Source organism: Eleutherodactylus coqui, chromosome 12 (genome assembly GCF_035609145.1).
Source record: "Eleutherodactylus coqui strain aEleCoq1 chromosome 12, aEleCoq1.hap1, whole genome shotgun sequence".
Taxonomy (NCBI): Eukaryota; Metazoa; Chordata; class Amphibia; order Anura; family Eleutherodactylidae; genus Eleutherodactylus; species Eleutherodactylus coqui.
The window spans coordinates 114,837,683-114,856,914 of record NC_089848.1 but is presented as its reverse complement, the minus strand read 5'-3'; the positions used below and the strand labels follow the sequence as shown (position 1 = coordinate 114,856,914).

General features: G+C 42.6%; 1 protein-coding gene across 1 annotated transcript in view; it reads left to right on the top strand.

Annotated features, from left to right (window-relative positions):
- LOC136586513 (unconventional myosin-Ig-like) overlaps nucleotides 1-19,232 on the top strand; it is a 174,755-nt gene that overhangs the window by 96,205 nt on the left and 59,318 nt on the right. Inside the window, exons 18-20 of the mRNA XM_066584633.1 lie at nucleotides 299-443; nucleotides 1,740-1,844; nucleotides 9,463-9,576. Of these exons, the coding sequence (XP_066440730.1) occupies nucleotides 299-443; nucleotides 1,740-1,844; nucleotides 9,463-9,576 (364 nt within the window). The remainder of the gene's footprint in view (nucleotides 1-298; nucleotides 444-1,739; nucleotides 1,845-9,462; nucleotides 9,577-19,232) is intronic.

Below are 19,232 nucleotides of genomic sequence, written 5' to 3'. Positions count from 1 at the left end.
TGAAGCTTTAGTCTTCCACATTCGCTCTACGAGCGGGCTAGGGGGACTGAACGAGCGCTGTTTAAACCGAACAAAAAGTGAATGAGCCAACAATGATTTTTGCGCCTGCATAAAATGAATGATGAACGATTATCGTTCCCTTTCACTGGTTTGAACGATGATCGTTCCGTCTAAAAGCACCTTTAGTCGTACTCCCCATCATGAATACAAGAGGTGCACAGACAAGCCCTACTCATCTACTTCTCTGCCTATGCCAGTTTGTAGAAGTTTCTGTAGATCGTTCTCTGTGTCTCTGCAGATGGAGAGCCAGGAAGATAGTGAAAAATATTCCTCCTTCACAAATGTTGCAGATCCAATGTAAAGTGTGTGCAATGGAAGCGCTGCAGGATCTACGCAAGGACATTGGCTACAACCGCACTTGGAGACAGAACTATTTGGCCTGTGTGAGTCTACAGGGTATATTCATCGTGCAGAAGAATAGTCCAGCACTACGTGTCTAAGCCGATCGTTGCTGTAGTGTAATATCACCACCTGCTAGGCAGAAGTGGAAAAACAGAAAATGTATTTTTAACAGAGTATTCCTATCTTTAGCATTAAGGATATGCCAAAAACACCTGATCCGTGTGGGTTCCACCTGTGCGACTCTCACCTGTCAGAAGAATGGGGGCCAACACATGCTGCCTTGAGTACAATGCAGAGGTGACCATAGTTATGAGTTAGCCTTTCCGCTGCAGTTTATGGTAGTTAAAGGCTAATTCCACAATGCCCAGCTGTACCAGGAACCCAACAACCAGCTGGTATCTATAGCACTGATGTTGTTTTATATATACAGGGACCTTTGGGACCCCAAAGCTTGCAACAACTGCTATACTGCAGGACATAAAGCCTGCTACTATGGTCCATTGAAAAGGAAGACAGGTAGTCCTATCAGTCCTATCCTCATTCTCTTTGAGCTATGTGAACCTGCGCAGGTTCTTATCTATTCACAATTGCAGTAATAATAGCAGACAGCAATAAAAGGCCCAATGTCCACAGGTGGATTTGATTTGCGGAATCCGCACGAGTTACCCAAGTGGAAGATTCACAATTCAAAGTGCCCTAAGGGGGGCATTGGCATCTGCAACTGAATTTAAGCATGCGGATTTGATTTGTGGACCGTTTGGTGCAGAAAACAAATTGCAGCATGCTCCATTTCAGTGCAGATTCCATGCGGACAGGCTTAATTGAAGTCAATGGGTGCGGACGATCTGCAGTACATCCGCAAATACAATAGTGGATGCACTGCGGATTTGAAGGTTAAATGCAATTAGGGAGGTGGGGAAAAGTCTGGAAGGTAGGGTTTGGGATTTATTTTTCGCACGGATGATCCGCAGTACATCCGCGCTGAAAAACCATTATATCCGCTATCTTCTACAAAAGTTTTCTGCAGGCCTCCCGCTGCGGAAATCCGCATGCGGAATCCAATCAACCCGTGGACATGAGGCTTAAAGAAATCCTGACAGTCTTTCCTACAGGGTATGGGAAAGGTGGGAGGGCAACACTTGCTGCCCAAGACAGTGGGGAGTGATATCATAAACCAGCAACAGAGGGGGCACTTTCTCATGTTTGCTTTGGTGCCCCCTTTGCTCTTTGTACGCTATTGCCTATACTTAATCATACTCCTCCTATTACGACTGCTCATCAGTGTAATGGACTCCAGTGCTGAGATGATTTCTTCCACCCTCTCTGATGTCATGCAGGAAGCAGAGAATCCCGGTGGAGCCGCTCACTTCCAAAAATCACTTCAAGCCCTGCAGAAAAAAGATGGCCATAGCTGCGTCATATTCTCCTGTCATATCCGTAAGGTGAGTGCTTATATCCATCCTCTTCTTATGGCATACTCCAGGGCTTAAAGTGAATGTTCCCCTTTAATTATTATTTGTCTTTAACATTTAAGTTAGTCCAAAGTTAAGTGCTGATACATTTCATCATAAAACTTTATTCCCGTGCGAGTTCTGTCCGATTGTGATATAGACGAAACTGGCACGGGAAAAGAACCCATTCGTTCGAATGGGTTCATGCACAGAAGCGACATTTCACTCCGAATGATGGTTGGAATTTGAGAAATAGCTGCATGACCTATTCTTGTTCGAGTCTAACATGAGAATAGGATGTCCCACACATCAGACAGTACACGGACAAAGTGTCCGTGTGCTGTGCTATGCGAGTTGCGCTCAAGAATCTCGGGCGCAATTTGCATTGCCTGTGTAAATATGCCCTAATACAGAGTTACAGATCCCCAGCTTCTCTTCACATGGAGTTACATGATACAATACTGGCTGCTGCAACCACCACTAGGGAAAGCTCACTGTATACGGATTATACAGCTATGCTATGGGAACTCGCTGAGAACAGACTATACAGTCACTACTAGAAGGAGCTCACTATATACAGATCTATCTATACAGCCACCGCTAGGGAGAGCCACTGGATACAGATATGTACAGCCACCACTAGAGGGAGCTCACTATATACAGATTTAAAAAGTCACCACTAGGGGGAGCTCACTGTATACAGAGTATACAACCACCACTAGGAGGTGCTTACTGCATGCTGATTATACAGCCACGACTAGGGGTAGCTCACTGTATACAGAGTATACAACCACCACTAGGAGGTGCTTACTACATGCTGATTATACAGCCACAACTAGGGGGAGCTCACTGTATACAGAGTATACAACCACCACTAGGAGGTGCTCACTGCATGCTGATTATACAGCCACGACTAGGGGTAGCTCACTGTATACAGAGTATACAACCACCACTAGGAGGTGCTCACTGCATGCTGATTATACAGCCACATGTAGGGGGAGCTCACTGTATACAGAGTATACAACCACCACTAGGAGGTGCTCACTGCATGCTGATTATACAGCCACGACTAGGGGAAGCTCACTGTATACAGAGTATACAACCACCACTAGGAGGTGCTCACTGCATGCTGATTATACAGCCACATGTAGGGGGAGCTCACTGTATACAGAGTATACAACCACCACTAGGAGGTGCTCACTGCATGCTGATTATACAGCCACGACTAGGGGAAGCTCACTGTATACAGAGTATACAACCACCACTAGGAGGTGCTCACTGCATGCTGATTATACAGCCACGACTAGGGGAAGCTCACTGTATACAGAGTATACAACCACCACTAGGAGGTGCTCACTGCATGCTGATTATACAGCCACATGTAGGGGGAGCTCACTGTATACAGAGTATACAACCACCACTAGGAGGTGCTCACTGCATGCTGATTATACAGCCACGACTACGGGGAGCTCACTATATATTATACAGCAGCCATACCGTATAATAATAAATGCCTTTATCTATATTGTGCATGCATATTATGCAGCTTTTGACATGCTTGATATTGGGTTCTGTCCTCATTGGGGCTAACAATCAATATTTACCTATCGTGTTTTTGGAGTGTGGGAGGAAAAGCCCACACAAACATGGGGAAAGCATACAAACTCCACGCAGATGTTGTCCTTGATGGGAATTGAACCCAGGACCCCTGTGTTAAACACTGAGCCTTGGTGCTGCCCCTATAGATTATATGAGCACCACTAGGGGAGCTCACTGTATACAGATATATACACCACAAGCTGGAGCTCAATATCTATAGATATAAACACTGCCCATTAAAGTGGGAGCTGAGATTGCAGATGCAGCTGAATGTGGTACTCGCTGGGTGCGGGCAGCACTACTGGCAGGCAGCCTTCCAAGCGCGGTGGTCCTCTCTTTAACGGCGATCATTATGCCTCTGTCTCCAAAGACTAAACATTCATAAAATCCATCTTCCTTGATGCTGCACATTATCTCCTTATTATCCTGGAGTTGTATAATGTAAAGCACGTCTGTATGGGGTGGAGAGGCAGTCTGCCGTACCGCAGAGACCGTTCTTGGGAGACTATATATTACATATAGCAGCAAGAACTGAAATAGTGACAGGAGGAGCGAATAGGAGCGACTGCATGCAGGATACATGAGAAGGAGCAGAGGACATCAGGAGAGAAACACACATGGATCCTGTATTATATGTAATACTTGTACTGTCCATGGTGCTGAACGTCAATAAGAAACGTGAAGAGCATCAACTGTTTTCATGTGACGGTCCTATCATCTATCTATCTCATATCTATCTATCTATCTATCTATCTATCTATCTATCTATCTATCTATCTATCTATCCATCTATCTCCTGTCTATCTATCCATCTATCTCATATCTATCTATCTATCTCCTGTCTATCTATCTCATATCTATCTATCTATCTATCTATCTATCTCATATCTATCTATCTCATATCTATCTATCTCATATCTATCTATTTATCTCATATCTATCTATCTCATATCTATCTATTTATCTCATATCTATCTATCCCATATCTATCTATCTATCTATCTATCTATCTATCTATCTATCTATCTATCTATCTATCTATCTCATATCTATCTATCTATCTCATATCTATCTATCTCATATCTATCTATCTATCTCATATCTATCTATCTATCTCATATCTATCTATCTATCTCCTGTCTATCTATCTCCTATCTATTTATTTATCTATTTATCTCATTTCTATCTATCTATCTCACATCTATCTATCTCATATCTATCTATTTATCTCATTTCTATCTATCTATCCCATATCTATCTATCTCATATCTATCTATTTATCTCATATCTATCTATCTATCTATCTATCTATCTATCATCTATCTATTTATCTATCTATCTCCTATCTATCTCATATCTATCTCATATCTATCTATCTAGCATCTATCTATCTCATATCTATCTATTTATCTCATATCTATCTATCTCATAGCTATCTATCTATCTCATATTTATCTATCTCATTTATCTAACTATCTATCTATGTATCTCATAGCTATCTGTTTATATATCTGTCTATCTCGTATCTATCTATATATCTGTCTGTCTATCTCATATCTATTTATATAGCTCACATCTATCTATCTCATATCTATCCATCTATCTATCTACCTCATATCTATCTATCTATCCATCTATCTATCTACCTCATATCTATCTATCTATCTATCTCATATCTATCTATCTCACTCATATCTATCTATCTATCTCATATCTATCTATCTATCTATCTCATATCTATCTATCTATTTATCTATTTATCTCCTATTTATCTCCTATCTATCTATCTCATATCTATCTAGCATCTATCTATCTATTTATCTCATATCTATCTATCTATTTATCTCATACCTAGCTAGCTATCTATCTATCTATCTCATATTTATCTATCTCATTTATCTTACTATATCTATCTCATATCTATTTATATAGCTCACATCTATCTATCTGATATCTATCTCATAGCTATCTATCTCATATCTATCTATCCATCTCTCTATCTATCTATCTATCTATCATCTCTCTATCTCTCTATCTCCTATCTATCTATCTATCTATCTATCTATCTATCTATCTCATATCTATCTATCTATCTATGTCATATCTATCTATCTATGTCATATCTATCTATCTATCTATGTCATATCTATCTATCTATCTATGTCATATCTATCTATCTATCTATCTATCTATCTATGTCATATCTATCTATCTATCTATCTATCTATCTATCTATCTATCTATCTATCTATCTATCTATCTGTCTATCTATCTATCTATCTATCTCCCTATCTCCCTATCTATCTATCTCCCTATCTATCTATCTATCTATCTATCTATCTATCTATCTATCTATCTATCTGATAATAGGCAGCAGTTGTGCAGCATGCAGTTGCTTATTAGGCGCTGCAGTCTATATTCGGTTGCTCCTCTGGCAGTGATGGCTCCTGTGTACTTGGCAGGATGTGAGGAGGATTGTTGAGAAGTGAAGTGTCGCTCTGCATTATCCTCATCCCTTCTCCATCTCTCTCATTCCCTCCTTGGGGTTGTCTACAAAATTTCAGGCTCCTACTGCCCCCTAAATCCTGCCTTCATCTTCTCCAGGAGTGACTGCTTTGATTCCTGCGTTCTCCAGATGTCGGTCTGACATTTGTGACATTTCTCTGCTGCGTTATTAGATCAAATACAAAATCTGGAAATCAAAATTTTGGTCAGTCTTACCTCTCATGGAAATCAGCACTGGAGGAAGCGGCTACAGCAGGGGTTTGTGAAATACTCTAATCTGTCAATTTTGTGGTCCCCAACAAACCCTGAGCCGCTTATCCGGCCTCATATCATACAGTTATATTACAGAGTACACCAGATGTTGCATTGTTTAGTGGAGGATACTACTTTCTTGTAGATAAGACCGCTGTGATGCACCTGATGTAACCACTACACCTTCCACAATGCATCACAAGAGCTTACTCAGCACAGACACTGCTTCAGCAGGGGGCAGCAGGGAGATCTGATAACTTGCATCCTGACCACAGGAAAGAAGCAGGTGTTTGAAAGCAGCTTTGGATGTGTCTGGAGTATTTGACATAATCTTACTCAAAACGCAGTATATTGTGCTTATAACTTTATGGCAAGTGGAGGATGCCATTTTACTCTTCAGGACATGTTGCCTCCTGAGGACATTGTAATATTTCGCAATTGTTATTTGCAAAATTATTCACACCCTTGCTGGACAGAGAATCTTGGAAGAGTTGGGAGTGGAGTATATGTCTACATATTAACCCTTTCCAATCCACTGTCTAACTCTTCAGACATTTTGATTGAAGGCTGTACAGCTCTGATGTTGGAAGATGTCCAGCAGGGTATTCTTACTGTATATTACTGGCTGCTCTGTTGTCGGAGGCCTCTCCAACATGTCCCATACCGCAGTACTGGCTCTAGCCAGCAGATGGCGCCATTGTATAATGGGAGAAAGAGAAAACCCCCTAGGAAACCCTGAATCCAAAATTGGATTGCAAAGGGTTAATAGCTAAAGCATGAGTGTGATATAAATTGTAACATTTAGTTTGGAGAGTTATTTTCTCACCATACTAAAAAAAATCATATTTTTATGTATTATGATCAAACATTTTAACTATTTCTTGCAAATTTCTCATCCCCGTGCTGCCATCTTGAATTAAAGGCTTTTTCAGCTTTCTGCTCTTGATGGCCTATCCTGAGAATGAGTCATCAATGGTTGACTGTCTGTCACCCAGGACCCTCACAGATCAGCTGATGGCCAGACTATTGTGCTATAAAGGGCTGATGTGTTGCCAGAAACACACAGCTCCCTACACACTGCAGTGAACTGGAATAGTATTGTTGGCAAAGTTCCTATTCACTGTAATGGGAACTTTGCCTGCTGTACCATCTTGAGCCACTGCAGAGCAGATGGAGCTGTGTGTTCCTGGCAATGCATTGGCTCCATACTGCCTGCTCTGTTTATCCCCCACTGATCAACGATCCTAAGGATAGGTTAACAATAATTTAGTGGTGGATGACCCTTTTAATATTATTTCCAATTGCTAATGTCCATAACCACTGCTAGTGGACACTTGGTAAATATGGCTTTACATGCAGGATCTATACAGCAGGAATGATTGGGGAGCCGTGGTTTATAATGCTGGTGCAATGCAAGCATAATGTTTTAGTATAACTGGCCCTTTAAGGGTGTTGTCATCTCATAGTCTATATTGGGTACAATATAAACCTATCCGTGCTAAGGTCTCTCCATATATATTCATTGACTTACTTGCGACTCACAATATGCAACTCCGGGGGTCACCAAGATCACATTAAAGAAAAGCAGGAAGAGGAGCGATCAATGATTATAAGACTAAGAAAGTGACATAGACAGGGGGCTCAGCCCACACACTCTATATGTAGTGTGCGACCACTAAACATGGTACTGCCACATGTCATCTTATCTACAGGTCACTACATGTGTACGGAGGGAAAGAGCAAAGCCCACAATACAGAAGCATGGTGCAGCATGTCTCAGATTTAGCTCCATTTATCTATCCTGCCTCATTGGCTTAGAATCTCTGGATAAGTATAGCGGCATGTAATGCCATATAGCGCTCATATAGCGCACATAGTGAACACTCGTACTTTTTCCAAAGAGTGCCATATAGAGCTGATAAAGTGTGAAGCAGTGCCCCTGTACTGCCATACTGTGCCTGGGTAATGCCAACTGCTTCCAGTGTACTCTAAATTGCAGATATAGAACTATCACTGACATATTAACTCCATCGAGCTGCAGATTTATAGTCCCAGGACTCCTCCAGGTTTTAAGACCAGAAAAAAACTGGCAAGATGGAGAGAAAACCCCAGAGAACAGAAAACAGACTAAAATCCAGAACACTGGAGGAATCACTGCCTATTATACAATGAGTCATGTATCTAACTCTATCCTATGTGACACTGTCTGCTGAGCTGCTGTATCTAATCCTATCATGTGTGATACTGTCTGCTGAGCTGCTGTATCTAATCCTATCATGTGTGATACTGCCTGCTGAGCTGCTGTATCTAATCCTATCATGTGTGATACTGTCTGCTGAGCTGCTGTATCTAATCCTATCATGTGTGATACTGTCTGCTGAGCTGCTGTATCTAATCCTATCATGTGTGATACTGTCTGCTGAGCTGCTGTATCTAATCCTATCATGTGTGATACTGTCTACTGAGCCGCTGTATCTAATCCTATCATGTGTGATACTGTCTGCTGAGCTGCTGTATCTAATCCTATCATGTGTGATACTGTCTGCTGAGCTGCTGTATCTAATCCTATCATGTGTGATACTGTCTACTGAGTTGCTGTATCTAATCCTATCATGTGTGATACTGTCTACTGAGTTGCTGTATCTAATCCCATCATGTGTGTTACTGTCTGCTATATCTAATCCCATCATGCGTGTTCCTACTTGCTGTATCTAATCCCATTATGTGTGTTACTGTCTGCTGTATCTAATCCCATCATGTGTGTTACTGTCTGCTGTATCTAATCCCATTGTGTGTGTTACTATCTGCTGAAGACGTTTCTGACTCTAGAAGTGTCTCAGTCTTGAGAAAGTCTCATCCACAACTTATCTGACCGCCATGTTCACTTCCGTTCCTAGAAACGATCAGCGATGTGTCAGGCTGTCAGTTGTCCTCTCGAGTAATTGTTTAATATTCGTCTCCCGCGCGGAGGTCACATGATATTTTTGGCTGGAGGGAAGCAGCGTGCAGGGAATTTAATTGGATTATGACTCAATGGCCGCTTTGTTCTCCACACGAGGATATTGGAAAACACAAACACACATGAGGATAAAGAGGGAGATGTCAGGTCAAAAGGATGCAACAACAGCGAAAAATCAATAACTGCTCTTTACGCACCAGCTGAGCATTATGGGTAGCCGTAGAACTTGGGGTGCGCTTATATAATATTTCAGGGTTCATTGTTTTCACTGTTACCTTTGTATCCGTTTTATAGATAACTTGTTTCTACAAGTGTAAGGACCGAGGCCTGGTAATTACCGACCGTCACATCTACAGACTGGAGCCCAAAAAGGAGTACAAGGTGCTGAAGTCTGTACCCCTCAGAATGGTGAGTAGCGGCATAGTAATATCATACAGACTGAAACAGACCGGTTGCTATGCATTCATTCGCTGACAACCTCATTAGAAAGACTATAGTTGCTAAGCAGTGTATCGTTAGCAACCAGACTGTCAGATGTGACAACTAGAGTGTTCCTGTGCCGCCAATAGAGAAGCAGGTTGGAACAGTCACATGGCAAAATCTACATCCCAGGTTGGAGTACTAATACCATACCAAAAAAATAATGCAGGTGCAGAACTCCTTTGAGTGCCCCACTTTACTAAATTATAGGGGAGCGTGTAATTTCAGACTATATTGTCCATTAGTTACTGTTTCTGCTGATTGTAATCAGGGACTAATACATGAAGTTCTTACTAGTCATCCGATCAATGCAGTATTTCTAGACAGGTGTAAAGCCAGCTGAGATCGATGTGATTTGGGGTTCATGGACCCTGATTGTTAGATGAATCATTGCTGCATTTCGAGACAGTTTTATTACTGAGCTCTATGTAGATATGTGTCTTCTAATAGCTCCCCCTAGTGGTAACTGACCTGCCTGATTATAAGCGCCATACGGTATGGTGCCCAAATAATCACGTCATACAGTGACAAGATAACACTTCTATACAGTTTCTTAAATAACATTGCTGTGCAGTATCAACACCATCATACACTGCATACCTAGCAGTAGCACACAATTGCTAGTAAATACCGCCATACAGTGCGTAAGGGTGCATTCAGACGACCGTATATCGGCTGGGTTTTCACGCCCAGCCCATATACGGCGTCTCTCTGCAGGGGGGAGGCTGGAAGAGCCGGGAGCAGTGCTCTGAGCTCTATCGCCCCCTCTCCGCCCCTCTGCACTATTTGCAATGAGAGGAGGTGGGATGGGGCGGAGCTAATTCCCGCAATTTAGCCCGCCCCTGTCCCGCCTCCTCTCATTGCAAATAGTGCATAGGGGTGGGAAGGGGGTGGAGAGGAGGCAGAGAGGGGGCGGGAGCTCAGAGCACTGCTTCCGGCTCTTTCAGCCTCCTCCCCCTGCAGAGAGGGACGCCGTATATCGGCTGGGCGTGAAAACCCAGCCGATATACAGTCGTCTGAATGCACCTTTAGGGTGAGTTTACACCCAGAGGAGGGGGAGTTTACACATAGTGGAATTGCTATGAAATTTCGGCTGTGGAATGGGATCTAAAATTCTGCAGCAAGGTACAGTGCAATGTAAATGAATGGGGCTTTAACAAACTCCATTTACGTACAGAGGAAAAATTCTGCATCGGAAAATAGTCAGGGTGCGGATTCGCAAATTGCCAGCACGTTCTGGTTGTTGCGGAAATGCCACGGATTTTCACCTCAGAATGCATTTATTGCAATGAGTGAATTCTGCAGTGAAAATCTGCAAGTGTTTGGTGTGTATTCACTCAGTGATCTGTCATCATAGTTTAATACAAACCTAAAGGGGCACGTTTAACTCTTTCCAATCCAATTTGTATCCTAGTTTTCCTATGGGGCTTACTCTTTTTCTGTCATTATACAACGGCGCTATCTGCTGGCTAAAGCCAGTACTGCATGAGATGACACGTTGGATAGGCTCCGACAGCAGAGAGGCTGGCAATATACAGTAAGAGAACCCCGATGGACGTTTTCCAACATCGGAGCTGTACAGCCTTAAATCATAATGGCAGAGGTCAGAAAGTGGATTGGAAAGGGTGCCAGAATTCTGGCATATCGTGCGCCTTTTTGTTGCGTAAATCAGTTTAGACAATTGTACTAATAATTTAGGCCAAGAAGTAGAGATGTTTCACCTCTCACTCCAATTTTCAAAAGTGTCTAGAAAGGACACTTTCTATAAAAATCACTAAATTTGTCTCAGCCTCACTTCAGTAAGAAGAGATAAGTATGTGGATAGCGCTCCAAACAATGGCTAGGTATCAGGTGGTGAATAAAAGGGACTCACCTGGTGTGGAGCGCCCATCGGTGACAGGTGTCCACAAGGCCGGTCCGACATGGCATGGAGTGGAGTTATGTTTCCAATGCACCAAATCCCTGAGAACGTCTTCAGAATGCAGGAGTCTGCTAGGTAAATGGGACTCCTCTAAAATCCAAGGCGGCTCATAATAAATCCAGGTTAGTGTCGTAGAGGTCCAATTATTCTTTATTCCAATCCGACAGGAACAAACAATACACATTCACAGTATGTTCATGTATACAGAGCAACGCGTTTCGGAGGTCCACGAGTTGCCTCCTTTATCAAGCTTCATCTCAGATGCACTGTATTAAAACCCTTGTGTGAGAGAGCCCTAAAGGTGATTATTATCAAACACAGAGGGAACATACAAACTCCATGCAGATGTTGTCAGATTTGAACCTAGGACCCCAGCACTACAAGGCAACACTGCTGAGCCGCAGGAAGACCACCACTAGGTTCAGCCATGACGAACCACCCAAAGTTTGCATTCTCTGCAAGCCAAACTTTTAGCAAATTCAGCCCGAAACACAGTTTGACTAGTTCGCCCTGCTGAACACTACTGATAATCTGAAATTCTACACAATTCCAACTTTACGAAATTCCACCTTTAAGAAAAAGGTTTCTTTGCTTGTGTCCCCATGACAGCCCCTCTCCGTTCCGTACAGTCTTTAGCAGGTCAGTGTTATCATAGGGACAGCTGTTCCTCCTACCAACCAATCAGACCTTGGAAACGTGAGATCTGTATTCTGATTGTTTGCTCTAAATCCTTGTAATCCGTCAGTGCAAAGAGGCAGGAAGTATTATCATGGGGCCACAGAGAGGCTTGTTGCAAGAAGACGTCTGTTATCTCAGCACAAGAATCAGATCTCTAAAACGCTTTTACCACATTTTTGAAACAGAATTAATATTTAATCTGGATCTTCAGGGATTCTCCTTTCATATAAGCGTGTAATGCGGCTCCATTCCTGCATGAATTATATATAGCCGACCATCAATGGATGCATGAAGGCCCATTCAGTGTTATTCTATCACTCCTTCCTCCAGCCCAGCAATTGAATTTACTTAATGCACTTGTCAGGGAGTCGCCCCCCGCCCCTCGTCATCTCAATGGCTGGCAGCAGGTGACGGGAGACCGAATTTATAGTCTCAGAATTCTGCTGACTGCTGTATTTCATAACTCGCCATATAATTGATTGTGCAGTCTGCGCCGCAGAAGATTACCCCCTAATTATGAGTCTGATTACGGGAAGGGAGGTGCCCCCGTTCTTCTGGGAACAGGAGTTTTTGTTAAAATTATGGAAATGAGACCAGAAAGGACAAATTATAATAAATGATTCTGTACATTCTTCCAATGCACTGCACATTACAAGCATTTAATGAGTGGCAAATCATCTGTTAATATCGGGGGGAGGGGTTGTCGACACTGCAGTCAGAATCCAGCAACAGCCGTACAGTTATAATGTGATTGAACATATATACAGTACCTTTAACCCCTTAAGGTCATGACCTATTTTGGCATTGAGGACCAAACGATTTTTGGTATTTTTTCATCTCCATTTTGCAAAACTTTTTTATTTTTCCGTCGACGCGGCCGTATAAGGGCTTGTTTTTTGCGTGGCGAACTGTAGTTTTTTTTGGTACAATTTATGGTTACATAGACTACATTATAAAACTTTTATTTTAAGAGAGAAAACGGATCAATTCTGCCATAGATTTTTTTTTAAGTGTTAATTATGCAGCATCAATGACACACTACATTTTTTTCTGCGGGCCGGTACGGTTACAACGATACCAAAATTCTTATATTTTTTTAGGTTTTTTCACTTTTCCACAATAAAAACCCTTTTTTTGAAATTATTATTTTTTTCTAAAATCGCTGCATTCAAAGTCCTATAACGTTTTTATTTTTCCATGGACGGAGCTCTGTGAGGGCTTATCTTTTGGGAGATGAGCTGTAGTTTTTATTAGTCTCATTTTGGGATACATACTTTTTTAGCACTTTTATTGCGTTTTTTGGGAGGCAAAATGCTAAAAATATTAGCATTTTGCCTCAGTTTTTTAGCGTTTTTTCTAACGCTTTTTGTCGTGCAGCATAAAAAGCGTGTTCAATTTATTGTACACGTCGTTACGAACGCGTCGAAACCAAATATGTAGGATTTTGGTTTTTTAAAATATTTTTTATGCTAATATGAGAAAAAGCATTAAAAAGTGTTTTTAAACATATTTTTATTTTTTGTACTTTATTTTGCTCTTCTTTTTACACCGTCTGTGTCCCTCTGAGGGTCTTACACTGTAGCACTAATGATCGCTACGATAAGGCATGGCAGGACTTCTCTCCTGCCATGTCTTATCGCTTATTACAGTGATCTTAGGCAATGGCAATGCAGGACGCCGGTATCTGGCGTCTTGTTGCCATAGCAACCAGCCAGACTTAGCGATTATCGCGAGCGCCGGCTGGAGTCATAGAGTGTGCGCGCTTCCTCTGTGAGCCCTTTCCCTGCTGCAATCTACTTAGATCGCGCGGCAGGGAAGGGGTTAACAGCAGGTGGGCGCATCTGTCGCAGCAGGAGGCCGACTACTAGTGACAGCCTGCTCCCGCTTTGGGACAGCGCGACATCTGCTATGATCTTGCGCTATCCCTATGACATAGGGGTACGTCATTTTGTGGGAAGTACCCCGCTCCCATGACGCACCCTTACATCATGGGGAGGGAAGGGGTTAAAAGGGTTGTGCCAATGGGGGTCCAACCCCTGGGATAGTGATCCGAGAACAGGGGTCTTAAAGATCCCCACCTGAATAGAGTGGAGATCGTACGTGCTTGCCTCCACTGTCCCATTCATTCCAATGCAAGCACCAGAAATTGCTGAGTATTTAATACTTAGGACCTTTGGGACACCCATTCTTGGGATTTTGTGGGTGCCATCAGTTGGACCCCCAACAATCATACAGTTATCCTTTATCCACAGGATAGAGGATACCTTTTATATCTTGGCATAATCCCTTTAATGCTTAGCATGGTGACACTCTATGGCACTAAGTTTGCATGACTACCTTGTGGCACCATCCGGGCTCCTTATGGCACTATGGACACTGAACAATCACTACATTAGTAACACCTACTCAATGATGGGTTGGTCCACCTTTTTGAGCGTCTACTGTAGCACGTTGTTGCTGAGATATTAGACATGCCACCCAACGCTCGCCTCTAGGATCAACCACACATGGCCTGCTGCTGTGTGATCTTATGTCAGATGTCTGTCCATGCTTCAACCAGTCTTGGCACACTCTTAGTATCATGGTTCGGGAACAGCCAACAAGTATGACTGCTTAAAAAATACTGGCACCACACTTATGGGCACCAACACTCTGCCCGCGGTCAAAGTCACTCAAATCACCACGTTTACCTATGAACGCCAAATGTTGCCTCCTGCTGCAGAGGTCAGCATCATCTGAGAGCAGATTGTGACGTGGCCTCACATAGTACCGCATTACTGATCACAGCCGGTCGTGTGCCGCCTGCTCCTAATGCAGCCATCAGAAAGTGTATATATGTGCACTGGCTGAACATTTTTCAGTTTCTGAATGAGGGAAATATATTATATATACACTACCGTTCAAAAGTTTGGGGTCACCCAAACAATTTTGTGTTTTCCATGAAAAGTCACACTTATTCCCCACCATGCGTTGTGAAATGAATAGAAAATAGAGCCAAGACATTGACAAGGTTAGAAATAATGATTTGTATCTGAAATAACATTGTTTTTACATCAAACTTTGCTTTCGTCAAAGAATCCTCCTTTTGCAGCAATTACAGCATTGCACACCTTTGACATTCTAGCTGTTAATTTGTTGAGGTAAGCTTGTGAAATTGCACCCCACGCTTCTAGAAGCATCTCCCACAAGTTGGATTGGTTGGATGGGCACTTCTGGCGTACCATACGGTCAAGCTGCTCCCACAACAGCTCAATGGGGTTCAGATCTGGTGACTGCGCTGGCCACTCCATTACCGATAGAATACCAGCTGCCTGCTTCTGCTGTAAATAGTTCTTGCACAATTTGGAGGTGTGTTTAGGGTCATTGTCCTGTTGTAGGATGAAATTGGTTCCAATCAAGCGCTGTCCACTGGGTATGGCATGGCGTTGCAAAATGGAGTGATAGCCTTCCTTCTTCAGAATCCCTTTTACCCTGTACAAATCTCCCACCTTACCAGCACCAAAGCAACCCCAGACCATCACATTACCTCCACCATGCTTAACAGATGGCGTCAGGCATTCTTCCAGCATCTTTTCATTTGTTCTGCGTCTCACAAACGTTCTTCTTTGTGAGCCAAACACCTCAAACTTGGATTCATCCGTCCACAACACTTTTTTCCAGTCTTCCTCTGTCCAATGTCTGTGTTCTTTTGCCCATCTTAATCTTTTTCTTTTATTGGCCAGTCTCAGATATGGCTTTTTCTTTGCCACTCTGCCCTGAAGCCCAAAATCCCGCGGCCGCCTCTTCACTGTAGATGTTGACACTGGTGTTTTGCGGGTACTATTTAATGAAGATGCCAGTTGGGTACCTGTGAGGTGTCTGTTTCTCAAACTAGAGACTCTAATGTGCTTATCTTCTTGCTTAGTTGTGCAACGCGGCCTCCCACTTCTTTTTCTACTCTGGTTAGAGCCTGTTTGTGCTGTCCTCTGAAGGGAGTAGTACACACCGTTGTAGGAAATCTTCAATTTCTTAGCAGTTTCTCGCATGGAATAGCCTTCATTTCTAAGAACAAGAATAGACTGTCGAGTTTCAGATGACAGTTCTCTTTTTCTGGCCATTTTGAGTATTTAATTGACCCCACAAATGTGATGCTCCAGAAACTCAATCTGCTCACAGGAAGGTCAGTTTTGTAGCTTCTGTAACAAGCTAGACTGTTTTCAGATGTGTGAACATGATTGCACAAGGGTTTTCTAATCATCAATTAGCCTTCTGAGCCAATGAGCAAACACATTGTACCATTAGAACACTGGAGTGATAGTTGCTGGAAATGGGCCTCTATTCACCTTTGTAGATATTGCACAAAAAACAGGCATTTGCAGCTAGAATAGTCATTTACCACATTAGCAATGTATAGAGTGCATTTGTTTAAAGTTAGGACTAGTTTAAAGTTATCTTCATTGAAAAGTACAGTGCTTTTCCTTCAAAAATAAGGACATTTCAATGTGACCCCAAACTTTTGAACGGTAATGTATATGTGTGTATTTATATATGACTATACAGTCATAGTATCATACAATCCCAAGAGAAATAGTGCCATACGGTCCAAGGATAATTAGTGCTGTACAATGCCAGGATGAATAGTACATACACTGGCAGATGCATGGCATGCAGTGCCTACGCAGTCATTCAGCAGCCATTTACTGCCTACACAGATAGTACATATATCATTCTATTAATATCCAGATATTACTCAGTGGGGCGACATAGTGTTCTATAGTGAATGCTGTGCCCACCTAGTACAAAGCAGTATCCAGAAAGTGACATGATCCCCCAACATATAGTGCGCACAATGCCATGCAGTTCCCATAGTGTGCATTACTTTGCCCATATTGTGCCCTACTGTACCCACATAGAGTCAAATATTCCAAACAGGGCTTTGACAGTCCCTAGTGTCAGTCCCCCAATCTCAGAGCAGCCACCACTAAGGGTCCTTTTAGATGAGCCAATTATTGTTTAAACGAGCGAATGAGGTCGGAGTTCACCGGTTCACTCTTCTGCGGCCTCTTTAGACAGGCAGATACATCGTTGGCTCGTTCAGTCTTTCACTTTTGCTATATGACATGAGGCTCCATTCGCACGGAGCACTTTGGTTGCAATAAAAACGCACTAAATAGCGCATTTGCAAAACGGCGTGCTTTTTTGCCACATTTTACTACAAACCTAGTGAAAACACACAAAGTTTCACTAATGCACTTTTTGGTACGGTTTTTATTGCAACTGTACTGCCCCGTGTGAATGGAGCCTGAATGAAAACAACTGAATGAGCGCAATTTAAATCGAATGATACCAACCATGATTTTTTTGCCGGTATTAAAATGAACGACGAGCAAAAAGTGAATGATTATTATCGTTCGGTCATTGGCGCGCGTTTAGACTCAACAATTATTGTTCACTTTTGCTCACTTGAACAATTTTTTTAACAATACCTTCCATCTAAAAGCACCTTTACCTCCACTCCTATGCTGATAATGATCTCTCCTGCCCTCTGCTGGTAGAACTAGTAATGTCTCATTGACGTTACTAGTGTTGGGATTCCAGCAGGATCACCTTCAACAGCGGGACATGAAGAGGCGCTGATTATTTTGGTCTCTATGAGCTTATTCTCCCAGTGGCCTGCCTGGGTTGCCCCCTTCATTCTTCACTTCCCATCATCCACTAGGGGGTGCTACCCTGCTAATTACAGCTACGGAGCTCATACTGCCTTGGTCATCACTCGGTGCCCAGTTCTGTGGTTCCACATGGATTATTACAATGTTGTTATACAAGAAAGCACAGAGGAGGCAGCGTCATAACGGAGGGTGGCATGGCACCAGCAGTTTCCTGCCTGTCACACATATTGGCATGCCACGGCCCCATGCCATGCTCCGCGCCTAGGCATGAATAAAACATGATTAGAGCCCAGAAATCATCCATGTAGCGGTGACTGTACCCAGTCAGGCAGCAAGAAGGTCTCTGTCACTTTTTTCCCCCTAGTTTCCTTTTATATACATTTCATCCAGGTTGTCATGACAACTGGAATTCTGAGAAATGAGCGAGAAAGGGAAATTTCCCAGGCACCGGATTTATTCTTGCCACGTTTATTATTTATAAGGGTCCGACACATGCTGAGACATGTACGAAGAACTGCAGGCTGCGCCACAATATCTGACACATGCAGAACCGCATTATATATTCATGCGTTTCATCTACAGCGAATTAACCGTTGTTGTTGTTTTAATGCCTCCGCTTTATTATTCCACCCTCATTGTTGCCTCATGTACCCTGGCAGTGTAATAGTTAACACTTCATAATGAAAGTGAGTTACATTACATGATGGGGATGGAGTACTGCATGGCTCTCCCAAGACAGTATCACACATGACTTGCTTAGATACAGCGACCCAGCAGATGGCATCATACATGATAGCATTAGATACAGCAGTTCAGCAGACAGTATCACACTATAGGATTAGATACACAGCTCAGCAGACAGTATCACACATGATAGGATTAGATACAGTGGCTCAGCAGACAGTATCACACGATAGGATTAGATACAGCAGTTCAGCAGATAGTATCACACTATAGGATTAGATACACAGCTCAGCAGACAGTATCACACATGATAGGATTAGATACAGTGGCTCAGCAGACAGTATCACACGATAGGATTAGATACAGCAGCTCAGCAGACAGTATCACACTATAGGATTAGATACACAGCTCAGCAGACAGTATCACACATGATAGGATTAGATACAGCGGCTCAGCAGACAATATCACACATCATGGGATCAGATACAGCGGCTCAGCAGACAGTATCACACATGATAGGATTAGATCTAGCAGCTAAGCAGACAGTATCACACATGATGGGATTAGATACAAAGGCTCAGCAGACAGTATCACACATGATGGGATTAGATACAGCGGCTCAGCAGACAGTATCACACAGGATAGGATTAGAT